The sequence below is a fragment of the Mesocricetus auratus genome, unplaced genomic scaffold (genome assembly GCF_017639785.1).
Source record: "Mesocricetus auratus isolate SY011 unplaced genomic scaffold, BCM_Maur_2.0 Super-Scaffold_100027, whole genome shotgun sequence".
In the NCBI taxonomy this organism is placed as follows: domain Eukaryota; kingdom Metazoa; phylum Chordata; class Mammalia; order Rodentia; family Cricetidae; genus Mesocricetus; species Mesocricetus auratus.
Window position 1 is genome coordinate 22,867,586 of NW_024429208.1, and position 21,822 is coordinate 22,889,407.

Here is a 21,822-nt window from a genome sequence, read left to right on the forward strand (position 1 = left end):
TATATATATGTACTCTGATCACTTTGTTTTCTGCGACAAAATTAAGAGTGTGGTGAGTTTGCCAGGAGGAAGGTTGTTACAAGAACAATGTATCTCTTACAGCATTAGTGAGCAGCTGCACTCACACATACACCCTCCACAGACACACATATATACATACTTTTAAATCACCTGCCTCAGCCTCCTGGATGCTGGGAGTAAATGTGTGCATCGCCACACCCTGCCCCCACTTTCTAATCTTAAAAAAAATATCAAAGCAAACATGAGCCCACTGGACAGCAGTCTACAAATCCTGCCATTTTATTTGGGTTTCTGCTCTTAGGTGCTATGTGAACTTCCCAGCAATGCCCACACTCCACACCACTCAAGCTGGTTCCATCAAAATGGGCAACCTGCAGTTGTCTTAGAGGCCCCATTGCCTATTCTCCATCTTCTTGAAGGAGCTGACAGTTTTGCCTGAAAACTTTTCTCCGTGATGGAGACACAAAAGGAGAAAAACCACTGGTGGCACGGAACTAAAAAACAAGGCCTTCAGACCTTTTCACAACAAGTTTATTTTCTGTAAGTTATGGCAGAGGCGTCAGGATTATTTTCCAAAGGCCTGGTAAGGAGAACATAAAGGAGGTGATTATGCTGGTTGCAGAAGGGCTTGGTGGACCACCAGACAAACAAGGGGTCCTTCCCTGGGAGCCAGAACAGCAAAGAAGGTGTCTCAGTGTTTGGTAACTCTGACCTCTGCACAGAAGGGAAGGCAGCAGGGTATTGGGGATAGCAAACACTGCTCAAACACAGGATGATTTAATACTTCCATTGGCCATGCCGCAGATAAACTCCCTTCTCCAAATCACTAAGCTTGGGTTTTTCCACCTATATTTATTTTGTTGCCTGTACATGACAACGGCAACATTTGTTGGTGGCCAGATTCGAAGACCAGGCCATGGCAGCTAGCAAGGGAACACAAACAACAGGGCAGGATGTGACAGCCAGGCCAGGAGACTTCGCTCCTTCCGTGACCACTGGGCAAGGGAGCCGGGGCTCCCTGGAGGGCTTGCTGTGGTGTTGGATTGGATCAGGCTGTATTTGTACCTTGGACTGCTGGTGTTCCTCCCATCTCAAATCTTTGGGAGCCTTTGAGTGTGATGGCAACGTGGCTTGGGACCAAAGCAGCAGCCTGGAGCCTGTGGCTGGCTGGGGTTATTTTTAGGAATCAAAGCAAACCTCCATCAAGCCTCTTGTTTTAATTCTGAACCTCACTTTCTCAAATGTAGAGAAGGCAGGTCATGGCAGCCCAGGGGAGAAAGACCACGACTTGAGTCTCAGCTCTCTTTCCAGCGTTAAAGTTTAGCAACAGACACAGAGAGCACTTGGTACTTTGCATGCGGACATTTGTGGGTGCATGCAGGCAAGTGTGGTGTGTGTGTGTGTGTGTGTGTGTGGTGTGTGTATGTAGGTGTGTGTGTGTGTGTTTAGGTACATGTGTGCAACAGTGTACTTGTGGAGGTCAGAGGGCAACTTTGTGGAATCACTTATCTCCTTCTATGGTAGTTTCAGGACTTAAACTCAGGTCACCAGACGTGTGTAACAAGCCCCTTTACCCAGCAAGCCTTCTCACTGGCCCACACCTGCAATTGAAGAGGCACCAAATAAATGTTTTGAGTAGACCAGAAATGTAATTGCTAAAAGTCAGTGGCATTTGCTATATATTACCCCCTTATTCCCTTATTCTTCCCTCTCCTGTCTCATGGCCTGAAAACTATGAGCCAGAAAAACCGTTCCCTTCCTTCAGGTGCCTTGGTCAGATATTTTGTTAACAACAAGAAGTAACTTGTACAATATTTGGTTAGAATAAAAGAAATAAGGATGGCCAGTAGGCACATAAAAGGATACCCAACGTCACTAGTCATCAGGAGAACTTTAAGAACAGTAATCTTAACTGTTGGCAAAAGCACAGAACAATGGCAACTCATGTACACACTGTTGGTGAGAACAGAAAATGATAGCATGCCACCACTAGAAGACAGAAGTGTCATCTCCATGCATATCTCAGCACCCTCACTCCCTGTCCACCAAGAGAGCTGAAAGCATTTATGCATGGAAGGGTTTGTGTAGGAATGACCGCAATAGCATCTCTCATGATAGTCAACAACCCAAATGATGGTCATCTGATAAAGAGACAGATTGTGTTACTACACATACCACAATGGAGTACTACTCAGCAACAAAGTAAGTGCTACTCAGGAACAAATTAAGAAATGCCACGATGTGAGCAAACCTCAAAATCATCCTGTCAAATGAAAGAAGACATGCTGTTCACGGTCTTATTCCATATACATGACATTCTGAAATCAGATGGCTGGTTTTCTGGAACTGGAGGAGAAGGGCATGCATTGACTTATGGAGGGTTTTGGAAGGATGAAAGTATCTTCGGTGAAACAAATACACAACTGCTAAGATTCATCAAATGTTCATGGAAGAAGGGTGGATTTTAGCATATGTTATCCCTCCATAAGGGTGCTATGCTCACAAACCGAATGTGTGTCTCTCATAAAGTTGAAGTGCTTTGCCTTTTCTCTCTCTCTCTCTCTTTGCTTATCTATGGTTTGTGAAATTTCCACCATGCTTATACAGGGGCGCGTCTGTAAAGAAAGAAGCAGCCAACAATAATTGGGTTATTCAGCAAGGAATCTGTTTTGCTTCAACATTGTTTGCTTGTGATGAAGCTGCTGGTCACCTCTTTCTCATCTATCTTTTCTCAGTGGCACTTCTGAGAGGTGAGCTAAGGAAAAGGATGCAAAGAGGCCCAGAACTTAATAGCAATGCTTTGTCCTTCCAGCCCCGGGCCTGGCTCCCACCTGGATTCGGGATGAATGCACACTAGGTTAATGATAGGGGGCTCCTGGCTTCCTCTGCCAGCTCCACCTTCCATTCCAACCCAAGTCAGCCATGAACCCTCCAGGCCCCTAGAGAAAGTTGGCGGTCCAAGGCCAGCCAGTCTGTGGTTTGTGGGCCCTGGTGGGCACCGCCTTCCCTCACATTGGTCAGGTGTGTCTGCATGGTCTTCGGGAAGTCAAGAGCCCATTCATCCATTAAGACCAGCTTGGAGAATGACCACTCTGTAGCACATGGTACTGAAGGACACAGTGTCCCTCCGAGAGCCCCTCTGGGTAGAGTTCTCAATGTCCACAGGCCTCTGGCTCTCTTCCCCATCACAGGCTCTGTTCATCTCCAAACTTTCCACCCATGAAAGGGCGAGTCACCTCAGGAGACCTGACAAGTCACAAATAGAACATGGCTGCTCCAAGAGAGGTCTTCCTTGATTGTACTTGAGTGCTGTGGTCACACAAGATATACTCAGACCCAAGTGTCTGGACACAGAGATCTCATGACAAAGCTATGACTTACAAAAGCAGCATCATATAAATATCTTGTGAACAGAACATAGAATTTTTACTCACCCTAGCCAAGAAGTAACACAGGCGAGGGAAACTCAAAACAGCTGGTTGAGCACAGGGGGACAGAGATCTCAGCTGTCCTCTGCTCTGTCACTGCTAAGTGACAAGTTGAGAGAAGTGTTGGGGTCTCCGCCTTGGGGTTCACATAGGTACTATTTTCAGAATCTAGTTTTATTATCTAACACCCCCATGCATACACATGACTTATTATAACTGAACCAGCAACAAGAAGACACTGATGGAGAAGCAAGACATCATATAAATATACAATGGAATTGTAGTTGGCCACACAAGGAAATTCTGACCCATGTGACAACATGGATGAACCTTGAAAAGAGTTATATGATGTAAAAGTCACAAAAGGAAAAACAGAGTCGTTTCATTTGTAGGGAACCATAGAAATGTCAAATTCAGAGAGAAAGAACTGTGGCTTCTAGGAGTTGGGCAGAGCCAGGGATGGGGAGTTGGCGTCAATGGGTTTACACAGTTTCCATTTAGGATAATACAGTGCTGAAAAGAGTAGGTGGATAGTTACACAGCAACATGAATACTGAGTGCCACTGATCTGTACACTGGGGAAATTTGTACATTGGGTATATTTTAACACATGTACAAAGAAACAAGCTCCCTGCCTGCCACCCTGCCTGCTTGTCTATATCAAGTTGTGCCTATTAGCATTGAACCAAGTCTGGGGGACAGGCAGGTGTTGTCTCTGCTCTTACTTGAGTAATGACAAGAACAATAGAACAATGGAACACAGGGAATGCTACCTGTGGCAAGCATGCCATTTGGGCAGTCATGGACTCTCAAAGCAGGGAGTCTGAAGAAAATAAAGCAGAGGGCTTAGTGGACATGATTACTGAGGGGAGGCTGTATTTTTTGCCTCTGGGAGGCCATGCTGAAGAAGAAATACTCCAGGGTAGAGAGCCGACTGCAATTCACACGTCGGGACAGAGCTGACATGGCCCTTGGTCTGGTTTATTTTTAGAGCCTAGAGTCACAAGTCTTCCCAGTAAACAGCCAGCAATTCTCAGGCCAATGCACCAGCAATTTTCAGGCCACTGCGTCATTTGTGTGACACTAATACAACACCAACCAGCAAAAGCGTGGTGACTGGGTAGTGGTAGTGAGTGCCTTTAATCCCAGCAGTCAGAAGGCAGAGTCAGTGGGATGTCTGAGTTTGAGGCCAGCCTGGTCTATAAAGCAAGTTCTAGGACAGCCAGGGCTGTTATACAGAGAAACCCTGTGCTGAAAAATCAAAAACAAAAAATGCAGAGTGTCAGCTCAGGCGACCACACCTTATCTGCCTTTCCCACACACCGCTTCCCCAGACTCCCAGACCAGGCAGTGTTATGAAGGAGCTTGGCAGCCTCCTAAGCCTGGGGTTACAGATATTTGTTCAGAACAACTCTGGCCAGAAGTCAGAGGACAAGCACAATGGAGACATTTCCCTGCTCCAACCTGGATTCATTCCATGGGTGTTCCTTTTTGTCACCAGGCAGGGAGTTTCTAGCTCTCCGGAGATCCTGCTGCCATGCCCACCTTCTCCAGAAGGCAAGATGTGATCCAAGCTGTCTGAAGACAAGCCTTTCCAAATGCTGCTGTCTGTGGCCCCGTGACCCTGGCCCTAATGGGCCTCAGTCACTTTGTGAAATGGCAAGAACATTTAATGTTTCAGATGACAGTGTCCAGAGACATGCTGGGCCATGTACAACTATGAAGCAGTTTCTTCTGCCATTGTGGCCATTGCCTATGACGGACCTCAGAACAGTTAAGTGGCCAGTCAGTGTGTGTTAAGAGCTCAGAGCTCTGGATCCTGGAAATGGCCACTCAGTGTGTGTTAAGAACACAGTAAGAGCTCAGAGTCCTGGGTCCTGGAAATGGCCAATCAGTGTGTGATAAGAGCTCAACGCCCTGGATGCTGGGAATGTTTCTTCTTTTTATCCCTTAAATTTGTTTTAGCAAATGTGGAAATGGAGGAAAAGTGTCTGCTTAAGTGCAGATTATTGAAGATGCAGGAGAAATCAGCAGAGACAACCCATTTCCTCAGTTCCTGGGGAGAAGTGTCACTCTGTCAAGGTGATTGCATATATACTGGGTGACAGCTGGGGTGCGTACAGGGTTTCCTGGTCTCCTTTGCTTTTAGGGTTCATGAGTCACATACTGTGGAAGGGTTTGCATTTGTCTTTCAGGGGCTCTGCCCACCCCGACTGACCAACTTCTCCTTCCCATTAGGCATGGAAGAGAGGCCAGGAGAAAGGTATCAGGCTCACAGACCCAGTAAGATATTTCCACAGGGGAGAGTAGGCATTGTGCTGTCTTCCTCTCTGCATTGCCTGTCACCCATGAGCTGTCGGTCTTGTTGGACACTCTGCCTGGCTCTGGGTGATGGAGGTAGGGAGGGGTGCCTCCCTTAGGCTTAACCCAAAGTGTCCTGCAGGTTAAACAGATTCCCTAAGGCTCCTCTTGCAGCTGCCCAGTTGTGACATCCTGACGTGGAAATGGACTTGGACACTTCTTACAATAAAACAAACACATTGCAGCTGGCAGGAGGAGAGCATGGACTTCTCCCAGAAAGGGCCAAGGGGAGCTGTTTCAGCAACACAACACGAAGGACTCAATCACAGGGACTCTATGTAAGCGCAGAGGTCACCTCTTCCCAACTACCTAGGTAAAGGGACATATTTTCCTGAGCTCCATCCCAGAAGGCCTTGCGGGGGAGACCACTGGAAATGTAGATATCATAAAGACACACTGGAGTCTGGGTCAAGTGGGATTTCCAATGGAGAGACCCTGTCACTTCTCCCCCGGCCTCGGTGCCTCTGAGGGTAAGGGTTCTGAGATGTGGACAAGACAGACTCATCTGGATATGGCTCCAGAGCAGAGGGGGTTTGCGAGGTTGGAGGCTTCCTCTTATTTGCCATCAACCGATGCAGCAGGCCTGTTGAGAAACTGGAAATCAACACTGCTACCCAGTCTCGTTTTTTTATCAAGGATGCTCCTTGGCACCCTCTTCTAATACTATTCTTACATTCAGGCATCGCGGTTCAGAGTCACGCCCATGGGCCCACTGGATCTGCCCTCTTTGGACCACCTCAGATGTTCCAGGCTGGGATGGTGAGGGGCACATGGTTGCAGCTAGGTCCTTCCTGAGGGCCACCCTGGTTGGCCACACGCCCATTGCGCAACGGCAGGCGACCTGGCCCTAGGGCCCCGCTGCTGGGGCCAGACTCGGATGGCAGGCCCGAGTCGCTGGGCTGCACGTCCACCACCACCCGCCTGCGCAGGAGGCGGCCCGGCCTCTCGGAGTAGGCTTGTTTGTGGGCACCCCAGGGTGGCCGGCAGAGCTGTGCACGGAAGGCAGCCTGGAAGCCCCGACGGAAGTTCTCGTTGAAGTAGCCGTAGATGATGGGGTTGGCGCTGCTGTGGAAGAAGGCCAGCCAGTGTGCCAGGGGGAAGGCATAGACGGACAGCAGGTGCAGCTGCGGCTCGCTCAGCTGCCCGTAGTCGATGAGCAGCAGCAGCGCCCAGAGCGGCAGCCAGGACAACGTGAAGAAGAGCGCGACCATGACCAGCATGTGCACCACGCGAGCCCTGCGGCGCGACGCGCGGCCACCCTCAGCCACCGCCTCCTCCGTGTCGCGCGCTGGACCCGGGGCCTGGCACAGCTTGCGCGCAATGCGCGCGTACATTACCACGATGAGCGCCAGCGGCGCCAGGTAGATGTGAGCAAAGAGCACGGCGGTGTAGACTTTCCGCATGCCCTTCTCCGGCCAGGCCTCCCAGCACGAGTAGAGCGGGTAGGAGCGGTTGCGGGCGTCCAGCATGAAGTGATGTTCCTCGCGCGTGACTGTCAGAGTGACCGCCGAGGGACACATGATGAGCAGCGCCAGTGCCCAGATCACTGCGATGGTGAGCAACGCCTTCCGGAGAGTCAGCTTCTCGCGGAAAGGGTGAACGATGCAGCGGAACCTGCAGCCCCGGGGCGGGAGGAGAGGCAGAAGGGGTTGGAAAAGTTCCTGGAGGCCTAGTGGTTAGGGGCTGCTGTAAGAGGACACCTGACTTTCATCACCATGCTTGAGGCAGCATCCGGTGCTGCTGGAAGATACCTGGCATTCATCACTACACTTAAGGCAGCATCCGGTGACAGTTCAGGCACTAATCAGGTTAATTTACAAGTAAATTGGTTTGTCATTCACGAGAGTGGCAGCTCACTCAGCTAAATCTGTTCTGGAGCCCAGGCTGGATTTAAAGTAGGTGAGGAGGATTCAGTTTCCCACTAGATTTAGATCTTTATTTCGGGAAGGGTTAGCTGGTAGCAGGCATCACAGTCAGTCTGTGCTGAACATTCTGTGCTTGGGAAACCTGACTAGGTAAATACACAAATGTTTTTGAAAAAACATTTATCTTGTGCTCAGTTCTCCCTCTCTGTCTCCTTCTCTTCCTCTCCACACAAAAGAAAATTTATACCCTGTGGTCCTAGGTCTCCTTCTACCGTGTGGTCCTAGGGATTGAACTCAGGTCAACAGGAGGCTTGGTGAAACCACCTTTACCCATTGAAACATTTCCCTAGCACAATGTAACAATGTAACTAACAAATGTAACAAATGTAATTTCTAGCTCTTTACATATTCCCCCTGAAAACCCTAGGAGCTGGGTGGGTCAGTGGTAGGCCATCCCTGGGTCATCTTAACCACTATTTTGAAGTGAGAAAAACACAATTGCTAAATCCTGACCTGTCTTGGGCTAAAACTGAGGTCAGCCCAGCCCTCAGGCACTTACAGTACTACCTTTGCTAAGCTGCATTGTTCTGTTTCTGAATTTGCAAGACTTTCTGCTCCCTGATCAAATGAAAATACCATGGTGACACAAGTGTGCCCTGTTCTTGCTAAAATCTCATATCTTGTCCTGCTTGCTAGCGGCTATCACAGCTACACCAACGAGATGAACCACACTTGTGGTCCTTACTTTTATAAACCCCCTGCTCACTCAGCTAGAGGCTGCCTCTTTAGAGTCACAGGAGTGAGAGCTCCGAGCTGGGTCTGTGTGGCTCAATAGAAACTTCAGATTCATAAAGCGCTTCCCCATTCTGGTCTCCTCTTGGGTGACAACAGTCACAAGTATGACTTTCCTTGTTAGACCCACTCAGCAATGACTCCAGTTAAGCTCTTTTTTAAATTTATTTATCATTTTTGAGACACGGTTTCTATGCTGCACAGGCCTCAAACTCCCTATGTTACAGAGGGAGGCCTTGAACTGCCAACCCTTCTGTCCTGCTTTCACCCTGATTTATTTGAGGAAAGGCTCTCCACAGTGTGAAGCAACTGGCACAAGGTCGCACAGTCATCGAGGAGATGGCTTGTCATTTAAACCAGTAGCTGCAAAGCCCTCACTTTGTATAGACTCTCCTGAAATATAAAAGAAAAAAGAAGCCCCCTCCACTCTGAGGTTATGGGGGTGTATCGTCTTCTTTTCTGCATAGGTTGGGCTGACAGAGGTGAAGGAGGTGGAAGGTTCAAAGGTTGTTGCTCAACTGCATGCTCTCCAGCGTGAGCATCAAACAGGTTTATCAGTACAGAATGGATGACTAGAAGACCCAGTTGTTCAAAGATCTCCCTGGACCTTGGTTTCCTTATCTTAAAAATGGGGCCCCTAGCCTGGCAGTGGTGGCACATGCCTCTAATCTCAGCAATCAGGAGGCAGAGGAAGGCAGATCTCTGAGCCAATCTGGTCTACAGAGTGAATTCCAGGACAGACAGGGCTACACAAAGAAACCCTGTCTCTAAAAAGACACACACACACACACACACACACACACACACACAAAACAAAAATGGTACAGAGAAACCCTGTCTTGAAAAACCAAAACCAAACAAAACCAAACAAAAACCAAAAACAAAAATGGGACCCATAATCAACCCTCCTCTGTGGGGTGATGACGTTGAACTGAGACTGCCCCACTCTGGATGCTTAAGATTAAGGAAAAACCAAAACCAAAAACTACGTGGGCACCCGAGGCAGGATGATCAGGAGTTCAAGGTCATTCTTGACCACAGTTCAAGGTCAGCCTGGGTACTTGACAGACATCCTGTCTCAAAACCAACAAACAAAAAAAGCACATCAAGAAAAAGGAGGATTGCCTACTTCACAGAATGTCTCCCCTCATCCATCTATGGCAGAAAATAGAGTCACACCTTCTGGAGACTGTGGGATCAGGCTCAATCGTCTGAGTGGAAGGGAAGAAAGAGGTGGGCTCTCTTACAAGTCCACAGGGTTCTTTAGGGACAGAACTTGCTTAGAACACGGTATGGCACTGTCTGCTGTCCAGAGACCCTTTCTACTTCATCCACCCGTGTCCTGTCCTCCTACCTACTCCATTGTTCCAACCTGAAAGCACTTAATCACATTTCCACAGCCTAGTCAAGCCTCACTCTGAATGACCTTGGCTCTGGCTTCCGAGCATCAGACACTGGAGAACTCTCCAGAGAACAGATGACTCTGGAAGCCTGTGGTACTGTTATGAATTCAAAGGCAATCACTGGGATGATTTGGGAAGGCTTTGTGGGGGAGTGGAGCTTGATAAACTGTAAGGATAACTGGGAGGGGTTTTACATTCTCCTGTCATTCACCAAAACAAACAAATAACAACAACAACAAGAACACAAAGGTTGAGGGCTCCAGAGAAGACTCAGCCATTAAAAACTAAGACTCACAACTAAAAAGGCAAGTAAAAAAAGTTATAGGAGAAGAGAGCTCACATAGCCCAATTGTTTGGTGGCTTTGTAGGGAAGGGGATCCAGCCCCATCATGCCAGCTGCCTACATGACAGGGGTAGAGGTTTGAGACAGGGCATGTGGGGGTGCTTACTTAGCATGCACAAAGCCCTGGGCTTAATCCCAGCAACAAGTAAAACAGGGCATGATGGCATTTGCCTATAAGCCTAGGACTAGGCAGATGTAGAGAGGAAGATCAGAAGTTTAGGGTCATCCTCAACTACATGTGAGTTCAAGGCCAGCCTTACCAACAAAAAACAGAGTTTGGGCGGGCGGTGGTGGCACACGCCTTTAATCCCAGCACTCGGGAGGTAGAGGCAGGCCGATCTCTGTGAGTTCGAGGCCGGGCTGGACCAACAGCCTCCAAAACAATACAGAGAAACCCTGTCTCGAAAAAACAAAAACAAAAACAAAAAAAACAAAAAACAAAACAAAACAAAAAAACAGAGTTTGATGGGAAACAGAGGTGGGAAGGAGATGGACATGAGATTCCAAAAGGGGCAGAGTTGAAAAAGGTTGATGTTGGAGAGAGAGACCAGGAGGAGGATGTGGGTTGTTGTGGGGTATTTGTACACTGTGTGAAAGTGTGTTGCTGTGATTGCTGTAATAAAGAGCTGAATGGCCAATAGCTAGGCAGGAGGTATAGGCGGGATTTCTGGGGAGAGAAAGGAAGAAGAGGAAGAATCTAGGCTTGCAGGAGACACCAGAAGACATGGATAGGAAACAGAGGTACCAGATGGAAGAAGGGTAATGTCACACAGTAGAACGTAGATTAATATAAATGGGTTAATTTAAGTTATAAAAGCTAGTTAAGAACAAGCCTAAGCTATAGGCCAAGCTTTCATAATTAATGAGAAGTCTCCATGTCATTATTTGGGAGCTGACTGGTGGGACAGAAAAGGACTCACAGTGGGTATGTGAAGAAATCATGTTAGCAGCTGGTGTCTGGACTGTAGGTTAAGAACTGTCTATGAACTTTTCCAACCAAGTTGTCTGAAGCCTCCAGCCTCTTGTTAGGGCATTTACCATTTTACCAATACAGTTTGTCCCAAAGTAGTTAAATGAGTGGCCAACGTCACACAGTGGGACAGTGAAGAGGACAAAAGCGATCTCCAGCTGTTCTACCTACCTCCTAGTCCCTGGGGGGAAGGCTCCCACTCAGGAGTCCTCAGTGAGGAGCAGGGGGAGGGTCACACTGTGTGTTATGGGAAGGAAAGCTTAAGCGCTGGTCCAAAGCCTCATTGACCCAGGGCACCAACCCTGGCCACATGTACAGAACCATGCTTAGTCTAGACTCCATTGGTGTCTGAGGCCGAATGACCGGAACTGATGGACATGTAGATAGAGTAAGGCCTGGATTTCCAGGGACCAGCAAGTAGGAAATGGGACAATGGAACAAACAAAAAACAAAAAACCAAACCAAAAACCCTTTATTTCCAGCTATACTAAGCCCATCCACAGATAGACTCCCAGGGCTCAAACAAAGGAGATGTAGGATTCCTGATGCCCAGGATGCAAATTGCCTTGAGCTCCTAGCAGGCTCCAGAAATTACGATTGGACTTTGACAGGAGTGGCCTCCGCCTTCCAGAAGGGGTTAGAGTGGTACTCCCAGCAGGCCTTCTCCTTGGCCTTCCAGTTAGCCCAGTATCAAAGGTATGAGCTCTGAAAGTGTCAGCCCCAAGTTACCCAGGGAATGTCTCACCTTTCCACAGCGATGGCCACGAGCGTGAAAACGGATGCAGACACAGACATACCCTGCACCAAGCCACTCATCTTGCATGTGGCATTGTCAAAAGGCCAACCTGTAATGACAGAGGCCCCCACAGGGTGAAAGATGCTTATCTGACAAAATGCAGATCACCAGCTGGGTAAGCCAAGTCCCACCCCCCAAACATGGCTCATTTCTCCTTGTGCTGAAGGTCTCTGTGACCATAACTGAGGAGCCAAACGTTACATACCAATTCCGACACTGTGTTTAGGAAGATGGACTTTATGTTGACAAGTGATTGTCTTTATGACCTTTGGGTCCATCTAGCTCCCACTGGATCCTATTGTCCAGTCCAGGAGGGAGGCCATTCTTTCCTAACATTTCCTAACATAACAGCCCTTCTTTTATTATCCTATTATTATTATCACATATCCACAGTCTATATGTTATTATTACACATATGTATACTAAAGTTGACCAAACAAATAAGTAAATATGATATGATAACCAGATTCTTTTACGAGAACAAAGCTACAAATAAAGAAGTGGGTATTGTTAAAATAAATTTTCTGATGTTGTATTGGCATCTCAAGTATTAGGATGGACCACAGTTTCTGAAATGCAGGCAGATGGCTAGACACAGGAGTGAAGATGTAGTGGGGTCTGGTGGCTCATGCCTTTAATGCTAGCACCCGGGAGACAGAGGCAGACAGATCTCTGTGAGTTTCAGCCAACCTGGTCTATGTAGTGAGTTCCAGGCCAGCCAGGCCTATATGGTGAGATCCTGACTCAAAAAAAAAATACATGTGGCAATATACATGCATTTCACAGCATTTCAGAGGGTCTAGAATCAAGATACCTCAACATCGATCCTACATGGAAGTCAGACTTTTGTAAATATTATATTCCTTGGCCTGGGGAGATGGTGCAGCAGCTAAGACCACTTGTGACTCTTATAGAGGACTCTGGTTCAGTCCCCAGCACCCACATGGTGGCTCACAGCCATCCATAACTTTCCAGTTCCAGGAGATATAATGTCCTCTTCTGACTTCTGTGGGCACCAGATAGGCACGTAGTACACGTGTACATATGCAAGCAAAACCCTCATATGAATAAAATAAGAATAAATATACTCCAATCAGAGGGAGCAAGACTTTCTGAAGAACTCGATAATTCCAGGACCAATGCAAGGAAAACATGAGGTGACCCATAACAGTCTGTGGAGCTAGGAAGTAAGGAAATACTCTAAACACCATGGTTTCAGATGGGAGGGACACAGAAGCCAGCTGCAGTGAGCTCCCAATAGCCAGACCCAGAGCAGTTTAAGCAACAAAGTAAACAACAGTGTCGGATTAAAAGCCATGAAGCAGAGATCCAATTAGTTGAGCACAGAGGATAAAAACATCATTAATAGAGAACAGGCTGGGAAGCACTGTTGTGGGCAGCAACTGTCAAATCACTATTAAGTTAGTGCAAAGATATAATGAGCCATGACATTTGCACAGCCTCACTCTCTCCCTGTAGGGTACTTCATAATTAAAAAGCGGAAGTGGTTCCTCTGCAGCTGAGAGACAGCAGTTACCGAAGGAATCGAGCAAGCCGCACCGCTCTCATGTGCGCGTTCCCCATGTAGCCATGCTGCTCTCGCCTAATAGCTAAACTGAATCTAATCAAGGTCTCGGAAGCCGGGGAAGCATCGAGTATGTGAAGTTCTGAGTAAATGCGTACCATTGACATGGGCACAGCCATGTCAAGACTCCAAAGCTTAGACCTATGGGACATTGGCAAAGCCACTAGCCATATAAGCCAGGTTCAAGAGGAAAGACAAAGCAGGAATCAGAAAACCTGGGGGAGATGTTGTATTGATTGTTGGTACTAAGGATGCTTTCAGAAGACAGTGTGAGCCAGAGTGGGTAAGGAGAGGAAGATCTACCACACAAAACATGCATGAGAGCATGGGGTATGGGCCCTGTAATCACCACCGGATGCACCTAGGCATTCAAGTTCAGCTCAGGCTATATAAGATCTTTTCTCAAAAAACAATGGAAAAAGAACTGGGAATATTGCTCAGTGCCACCAAGCCTGACAGCCTGAGTTCGATTCCCAGGATCCACATAGTAGAAGGAGAGGATCTACACCACCCCCCATAAGTTGCCTGGTGGTGGCCACTTCAGAGGAATTGCAGTTGGCAATGGAGGGTATGGAGTATGGCCCACCAGTTAGCACAGCTCTGATGGGTGTACCCCAGAGAGGCAAAGTCCCAGGGGGGTTGTCTCCAGAATGCTTCTGCTTTGTCTTCTACTATTGCTGCTATTGCGAATTTACTATATTTGGCACAATGTGATGATGGAGAGGGAAAATGCCACTCTATATAGAAAAGTGTGATTGTTTCATGGGAAAATCCCACTCCACACCAGGTAATTTATATGCCGATCATAATGAAGATGATTTTTATAGAGCAATGGCACTTAGAGATGAGACTGGCCGAGGACAGAAAATAAAAACAAGGAAGTTTCACGCATTATAGAAAAACCCATGAATTCTGCCTGTGGCAAATCAGGCTGGTGATAAAGGAAAGCAATTATGTCCCTGCCCCCAAAGTTAGGTCTGAGTTCCCTGGTCATGTAGCTTACAGGATTCATCACAGGTTTTGGTGTGCACCTTGAAAGAACAAACTTGTAAGAGGAAATTAAATGACCCTATTGTGTGTAAAGAAAAAGGAAAAGTAGATGGTTAGTTAGGCCACTTGAATCAAGTTTTGTAGAACAGAATAAGGATAAAAATTTGCTACACTGGGTTGGAGAGATGGCTTAGCATTTAAGAGCATTGACTGCTCTTCCAGAGGAACCAGGTTCAATCCTCAGCACTCACGTGGCAGCTCACAACTGTTCATAACTCCTGTTTCAGGGGATCTTATACTCTCAAACAGACATACATGCAGGCAAAATAACACTGTACATAAAACACACATTAGTAAATTATTAAAAATATAAAAAGAATTTTCTGCACTAACACCTCAATGTCTGCCAGTACAAAGAAACTGGCTGAAATATACTTGGCTTGCTTAGAACTTTGTTAGTCAATAATAAAAGAATCATTGCTTTGGATGGGAAAATAATTCAAAGGAAAATGTTTTTGTTTCTTTGTGTGTTTTGTTTTGTTTTTTTTGTTTGTGTAGCCCTGGCTGTCCTGGAACTCACTTTGTAGACCAGGCTGTCCTTGAACTTACAGAGATCCACCTGCCTCTGCCTCCCGAGTACTGGTACTAAAGTTGTGTACCACTACTGCCCGGCTAAAGGAAAATGTTTATCTACATGTGGGCTCCTAAGAAAAACATGTAACTGTGATCATAACATGATTATGATGATTTTAATTTATTTTTGGAAAATATGTAATTTGCAGTCATGAGGTAAGTTCTTCTTCTTTTTCTTTTTCTTTTTTTTTTTTTTTTTTTTTTTTTTTTTTTTGGTTTTTCGAGACAGGGTTTCTCTATATTGTTTTGGAGGCTGTCCTGGAACTCACTCTGTAGACCAGGCTGGCCTCAAACTCACAGAGATCTGCCTGCCTCTGCCTCCCGAGTGCTGGGATTAAAGGCATGCACCACCAACGCCCGACGGTAAGTTCTTCTTTTGTAGAAATTTTTGTCTTAGGCGCTATAAAAAGGAATAGAGGAAAAACAAAGAGAGAATTAAGCTTTGCCCTCTCCAAAAAAAAATGTCTCCTGTGTGTGTGGAGGCACTGACTCCAAATCTCCTCTCCAGTTTCTCTGACCTACTGGAGCCGGACTCTGGCAGTTATCTTTTGACTTCTACATATGTGTGTCATGCTACACGCACTCCCATGCCTCTCAAAGCAGCAAATAAATATCATTTTAAAATTAAAAATACAAGAAACAAAACGAGTGAGAGCTGTAAAAGAAAGGAAAAGTTGCATTCTCCAAGGAGAGCCCTGCCCTTGAAGAATACAGGCAACTCTTTATTCACTGCAGTCCAAGACCTCAGCAGAGAACTGATGACGGTGGGAGTTGCCAGCCCTTAGGCATGACCTCTGTGCAACTGCCTACAATATATCCCCCAAGTACACATTTTCATATTTTTGTATGTTGATTTTTTTTGCTTTTTAAAGTTTACCTCCTCGTTATTTTACATTGTCAAACTTTTTTGAAAAAAAATTTATTAGCTGGGTGGTGGCGGCACACGCCTTTAATGCCAGCACTCAGGAGGCAGAGACAGGCCTTGAACTCTGTGAGTTCAAGGCTAGCCTGGTCTACTGAGAAAGTTCCAAGATAGCCTCCAAAGCTACAGAGAAACCCCGTCTCAAAAAACAAACAAAAAAGTCTTTTTATATATGCATGAGTGTTTTGCCTCTATGTATGTGTACCATGTGCATGTAGTACCTGGAGAAGCCAGAAGGGGGCGTTAGAGCCCCTGGAACTGGAGTCACAGGTTGTTGTGCGTCACCTCCATGTGGGTGATGGGAATTGAACCTGGGTCCTCTGCAAGGGGATCTTAACTCTTAACTGCTGAGCCATCTCTCCTGCCCTAACCAGCCTACCTACCTACCCTTCCTTACTTTTATCCTTCCTTTCTTCCTTCCTTCTTTCCCTCCTTCCTTTTTTTAATGGTTTTTCAAGACAGCGTTTCTCTGTGTAACAGTCCTGGCTGTCCTGGAACTCACTTTGTAGATCAGGCTGGCTTTGAACTCACTGAGATCTGCCTGCCTCTGCCTCCCAAGTGCTGGGTCTAAAGCCATGCGCCACCACTGCCCAGCTTAAGATGCCTCTCGTTTGTCTGTTTTTTTGAGGCAGGGTTTCTCTGTGTAACTAATTTGGCTGTCCTAGAACTCACTCTGGGGCTGGAGAGACGGCTCAGAGGTTAAGAGCACTGACTGCGCTTCCAAGGGTCCTGAGTTCAATTCCCAGCAACCACATGGTGGCTCACAACCATCTACAATTCAATCTAGTGTCCTCTTCTGGTATGTAGGCAGAACACTGTGTATGTAATAAATAAATAAATCTTTAAAAAAAAAAAAAGAACTCACTCTGTAGACAAAGGTGGCCTCAAACTCACAGAGATCCACCTGCCTCTGCCCCTGCCTCCTGAGTGCTAGGACTAAAGGCGTGTGCCACCACTGCCAGGTTTCAAGATGTCTTTTTTATGCCTGCATTTGTAAGAAATAAAAATCTCCAGGGTCTTCCCTCTTGGAGCCTCTGTCTATAAGTTAGACTGTATATAGTGATGACCTGTGATTGAGCCTGTCAAACATCCCAGAGCTCAGAAGGCAGAGTTGGGAGAATCACATATGACAGACCAGCCTGCTTGAATAGTTAGCTCCAGGGAACTACAGGGTTGAGATCTGACATCCTAGCCCCCCAAAAGACCGAGGTAGTCTGCCAGTATGCTAGTTTGAATATGAATGCCCCCTCATAGGCTCTTATATTTGAATGCTTGGTCACCAAGGAGTGGAACCCTTTGAAAGGGTTAGAAGACTAGTAAATGTGGCCCTGTTGGAGGAAGTGTGTCACTGGGGTGGGCTTTGAGGTTTTAAAAAGCCCACTCTAGGCCCAGTTCTCTTCTCTCTGCCTGTGGATCAGGAAGTAGCTCTTAGCTACTTCTCCGGTACCATGTGTGTTGCCACGCTCCCTGCCACAGTGATAATAGACTAAAGCTCTGGAGCTGTAAGCAAGCCCCCAATTAAATGCTTCCTTTCATAAGAGTTGCCTTGGTCACAGCGCCTTTTCACAGCAAGAACAGTGACTAAGACGGCCATGGTATTCCAGATGCCCACAGTTATAAAGTGGGGTGCACACAGTTACCAGCCACCACTTTGGGCCCATTATGAATAGATCCAACCTGCTCAGAACTGTTATATCCTCACAAATGTCATCTGGGCATTTGTATACCTGAGTGTTTATGCTTGCAAAAATATGTGCTACGATTGCCTGTTTTATTGTTCAAGTGGCCTTTGGAGTGGTCTGTTTTGTCGCTGTTATGGCGATGCCTTGTGGTTGACGTTTGTTTTCTCTTTGAGATGTGGTTTCACTGTGTATCTCAAGTTGGCCTCAAACAGGTGATCCTCCTGTCTTAGCCTCTTGAGCTCTAAGATGACAGACTGCTTTAGTTAGGTTTTCTATTGCTGTTGAAGAAGCACCACCACTGTGGCAACTCTTATAAAGGGAAACATTTAATTGGGATGCCTCACTTACAGTTCAGAGGTTCAGTCCGCTGTCACCATAGTGGGACATGGTAATGTGCACGCAGACATGGTGCTGGGAAGAACCTGAGAATCCTGCGTTTTGCAGGCAGCAGGAAGCGGTCTGGGAATACACCTGGGAATAACTTGCACATAGGAGCTCTCTAAGCCCGCCCCCACAGTGACACACTTCCTCCAATAAAGCCACACCTATACCAGCAAGGCCACCCCTTCCTACGGTGCCACTCCCTTTGGGGGCCACTTTTTTTCAAACCACCACCCAGATCATCACACCTGGCGACACCACTCAAGATTCAGGTTGTGTTTCTCAGAATTATGGCTCAGACTCCTAGGAAATGACATGCCTGGGAAACTGGTGAAAGTCAAGAGAACTCCACAGATGAGTTACAGTATTTGCAAGCTTCCTCCCGGCCTTGAGTTTTCTACTGTGGTTCTTGGGGGAGGCAAGCGAAGCGCGTGCAAGGAGTCTAGGCTAGCGCTGCTGTTTTTCTTTAAGTCTAAAATTGTTTCAAGGGGCTGGGAAGATGGCTCCGCGGCTGAGAGCACTTGATCTTCCAGAGGACCTGTGTTCGGCTCCCAGTACCCACATGACGGCTCAGAACCATCTGCAAGTCTAGTTCAAGGGGATCTGATACTTCTAGCCTTTGTAGACACCACCAGGGACACATGTGGTGCACATATATACATACAAGCAAACCACAGACACATTAAATAATATTGAGGAATTGTAAAAATAATGAAATAAAAATGACTAGAGTAGGCAAAACACTCACATTTAAAGGTAGCTAGCAGCAACACATTAAATAATATTGAGGAATTGTAAAAATAATAAAATAAAAATTACTAGAGTAGGCAAAACATTCACATTTAAAGGTAGCTAGCAGCAAAGACTCTCATCTGCACTCAGAGTTCTTCTTTTGGGAGGCCACCAACATTGCCATTTTTTCATGAAATTTTTAAAAGATTTCTCTTATTTTATTTATTTGCATATTCATGTATCTGTGTTTAGTTATGTACATGTGTGTGTAGGTTCACGTGAAGGCCAGAGGTGTTAGATCTCCTGGAGCTGCAGTTACAGTTAGTTGTAAGCTAACCAATGTCCTTCTTTATGCCGAGGAATATATGTTTCTCTTATTGGTTGATGAATAAACTGGCCTAAGTCTCAGGCTTCTTATTGGCTAGCTCTCTCTTAATTATTAACCCATTTCTATCAATCTGTGTATCTCTTGCTTCCTCAGCAGCTACATGGCATCTTCCTGACTCTGCCTACAACCTTTCTCTATCCCTGTTTGGATTTCCTGCCTGGCTAAATCCTGCCTGTCCATTGGCTGAAACAACTTTATTCATCACCCGATAAGAGAAACATACATCCCTCACCAAACCAGTGTGGGTGCTAAGAACGCAACTCAGGTCCTTTGGAGAGCTGTATATACTCTTCACCTCTGAGCCATCTCTCCACCCATCTTTTAAAAAAAATCATTGTGTGTGCATGCATGCATTCCTCTCTGTGTGTGTGTGTGTGTGTGTGTGTGTGTGTGTGTGTGCACGTGCGCACCACATTCTTTCAGGAGTAGATTTTTTTTCCTTCCACCATGAGCATCTCAGGAACAAAACCTGGGTGACCAACATGACAACAAGCACTCTCATCTGCCAAACCATCTTGCTGGCCCATCGTGTTTCTCCACACTTGAAAATAGACTATAAATATGAACATGTTTAACATTGAAATTATTTTCAACCAACAATAAAGCCCACTGTTTTTAGCACACAAATCCACAAGCTTGATGAACACATGGAGTCATGCGGCTTTAATCATATTCAAGATTTAATCATATTCAGGAAGCTCCCACTCATTCCTTTATTATTCCCTGATTCTGCCAATTTGCTTGCTCTAGAGACAGAAAATACAGTTTGGCCTTTGGAAATGTCATATACGTAATCATACAGTACACAGTCTTTGAGACCGGTGGACTAGAGTGCCCATGGGTGCTAGAAGAGGGATTCACAGTTTGTGCTCGGCATCTCTGCAGGGATCGGGACTCAGTGGTGAGTAAAGGCTCCACCAAGGCACACAGAAGGCTCTCCATGACTTCATTTTAGGGTTCAGGAACCTGAAAAACACGAGCTTCTCCTTCCTAGGCCTGAGTCATGAAAGCCACTACCAGGAGGGAAAGCGGACCAAGTAAGAGCCTCTGGGAACTTTGGGCAACCCTGAGAGCTGAGTAATCCCACTTAGACTTCTTGGTCACACCCTGCCTGGAGTCTCCAAAGCTGATATTAAGACAAGAAAAGCTGGTCACCAGAGAAGAGAGTGTGACATTTGGACAATCGTGGGCATGTAGAGGCACTCAGTCTAGTTCAGATTTAAAGATCTCCTACCAAAGCCCTGCTCAGTGGCCCGCCAGTCCCTACTTGGACACTTCCAACCACTGGGAAGCTCATTGCGTACAGAACAAGACCATCTTCTGTGGGGGAAGAGGCGGGAGGAGTGGGTTTCCAGGTCTTCCTGCAGAAGAAAGTCACCCATTTCCTACTTCTCCCACCTCTAGCTCTGCCCCACGAGAGGTCTCTCCAAGAGTGTGGCCAGAGGTCTGTGAGAACACTGGCCTTGACGCTGACAAGCTCTGTAATTACAGGCCAGTCCCTTAACTGCTCTGAGCGTGGCTCCTCATCCGTAAAATGAGGATAATAACAAAGCACGCTTGGTTGGATGGTTATGGGGATTAATTAAGATAACGTGCACATCCTATGTAACATCATGCCTGTCACAAAGAAGATGATTAGCCCATTAGACTTGTGATTCCTAGGCCAGTCCCTCGTCCACAACTCCGTCAGAGTTTGAGACATGGCGCTTTGGCCAAGAGGCCAGCTCAGTGACTTCTGTCCTCCTGGCTTCTGCTTCAGCCTTCTGCTGGGAAGTGGAAGTGAAGGGTGAGGGAGTTCCTGCCACCCCTTGGTCACACTTACCAGTGATGAGGTTGTCCACGAGGGTAGTGGGCATGCAGAAAATGCCCACCAGCAGATCGCTGACAGCCAGGTTGAGGATGAACATGTTGGTGACCGTGCGCATGTGGCGGTTCTTGAGCACAATGAAGCAGACCAGGGTGTTGCCCACCATGCAGAGGAGGAAGATGAGCACGTAGGCTACTATGAACATGGCTGCCACTGGAGAGGAGTGCTGGTAGTAGGAGGAGAAGGTGAGGTTGGCAGTCAGGGTAGCCTCAGCATCACTCCCATTCTGACTCAAGGGCCAGCTGACATTGGGAGGCTGGACAAGCTCGCCTAGGGACCAAAGGAACACAAGTGTCATGACCTAAGCAAGGAAGGGATGGCTGATGTCAACACTGAAGTCAACGTTTGAGTGGGGTTATAACTCAGAGTACTGGCCTAACTTTCATGAAGCTATGGGTTGATCCCCAGTACCACATAAAATAGGTGTAGTGGCACATGCCTTAAATTCCAAGCACTTGGAAGGTAGAGGCCAGAGGATCAGAAGTTCAAGGTCACCCTCATCTACTTAGAGTTTGAGACCATCCTCAGCCAAATGAGACCTTCAAAGAAAAGAAAGGAAAAGTTCATGTTTCTTTGTGTTCTATGTGCCCCACCCTAAGCCTACTCATTACTGTCCTCACTGTTCCAAGGACAGCTGGACACACAGATCAAGGGACTTATTTT

At 46.7% G+C, this 21,822-nt stretch overlaps 1 protein-coding gene across 1 annotated transcript; it reads right to left on the reverse strand.

The window, feature by feature from the left end:
* Window positions 1-534: 534 nt before the first annotated feature.
* On the reverse strand, window positions 535-21,598 carry Npffr1 (neuropeptide FF receptor 1). The gene is made up of 3 exons (XM_005070909.4): window positions 21,115-21,598; window positions 11,929-12,028; window positions 535-7,424 (listed from the first exon to the last, which is right to left on the reverse strand). Exons 1-3 carry the CDS (start codon window positions 21,455-21,457, stop codon window positions 6,548-6,550), a joined length of 1,320 nt encoding a protein of 439 aa, XP_005070966.4. The 5' UTR covers window positions 21,458-21,598; the 3' UTR covers window positions 535-6,547.
* Window positions 21,599-21,822: the final 224 nt, after the last annotated feature.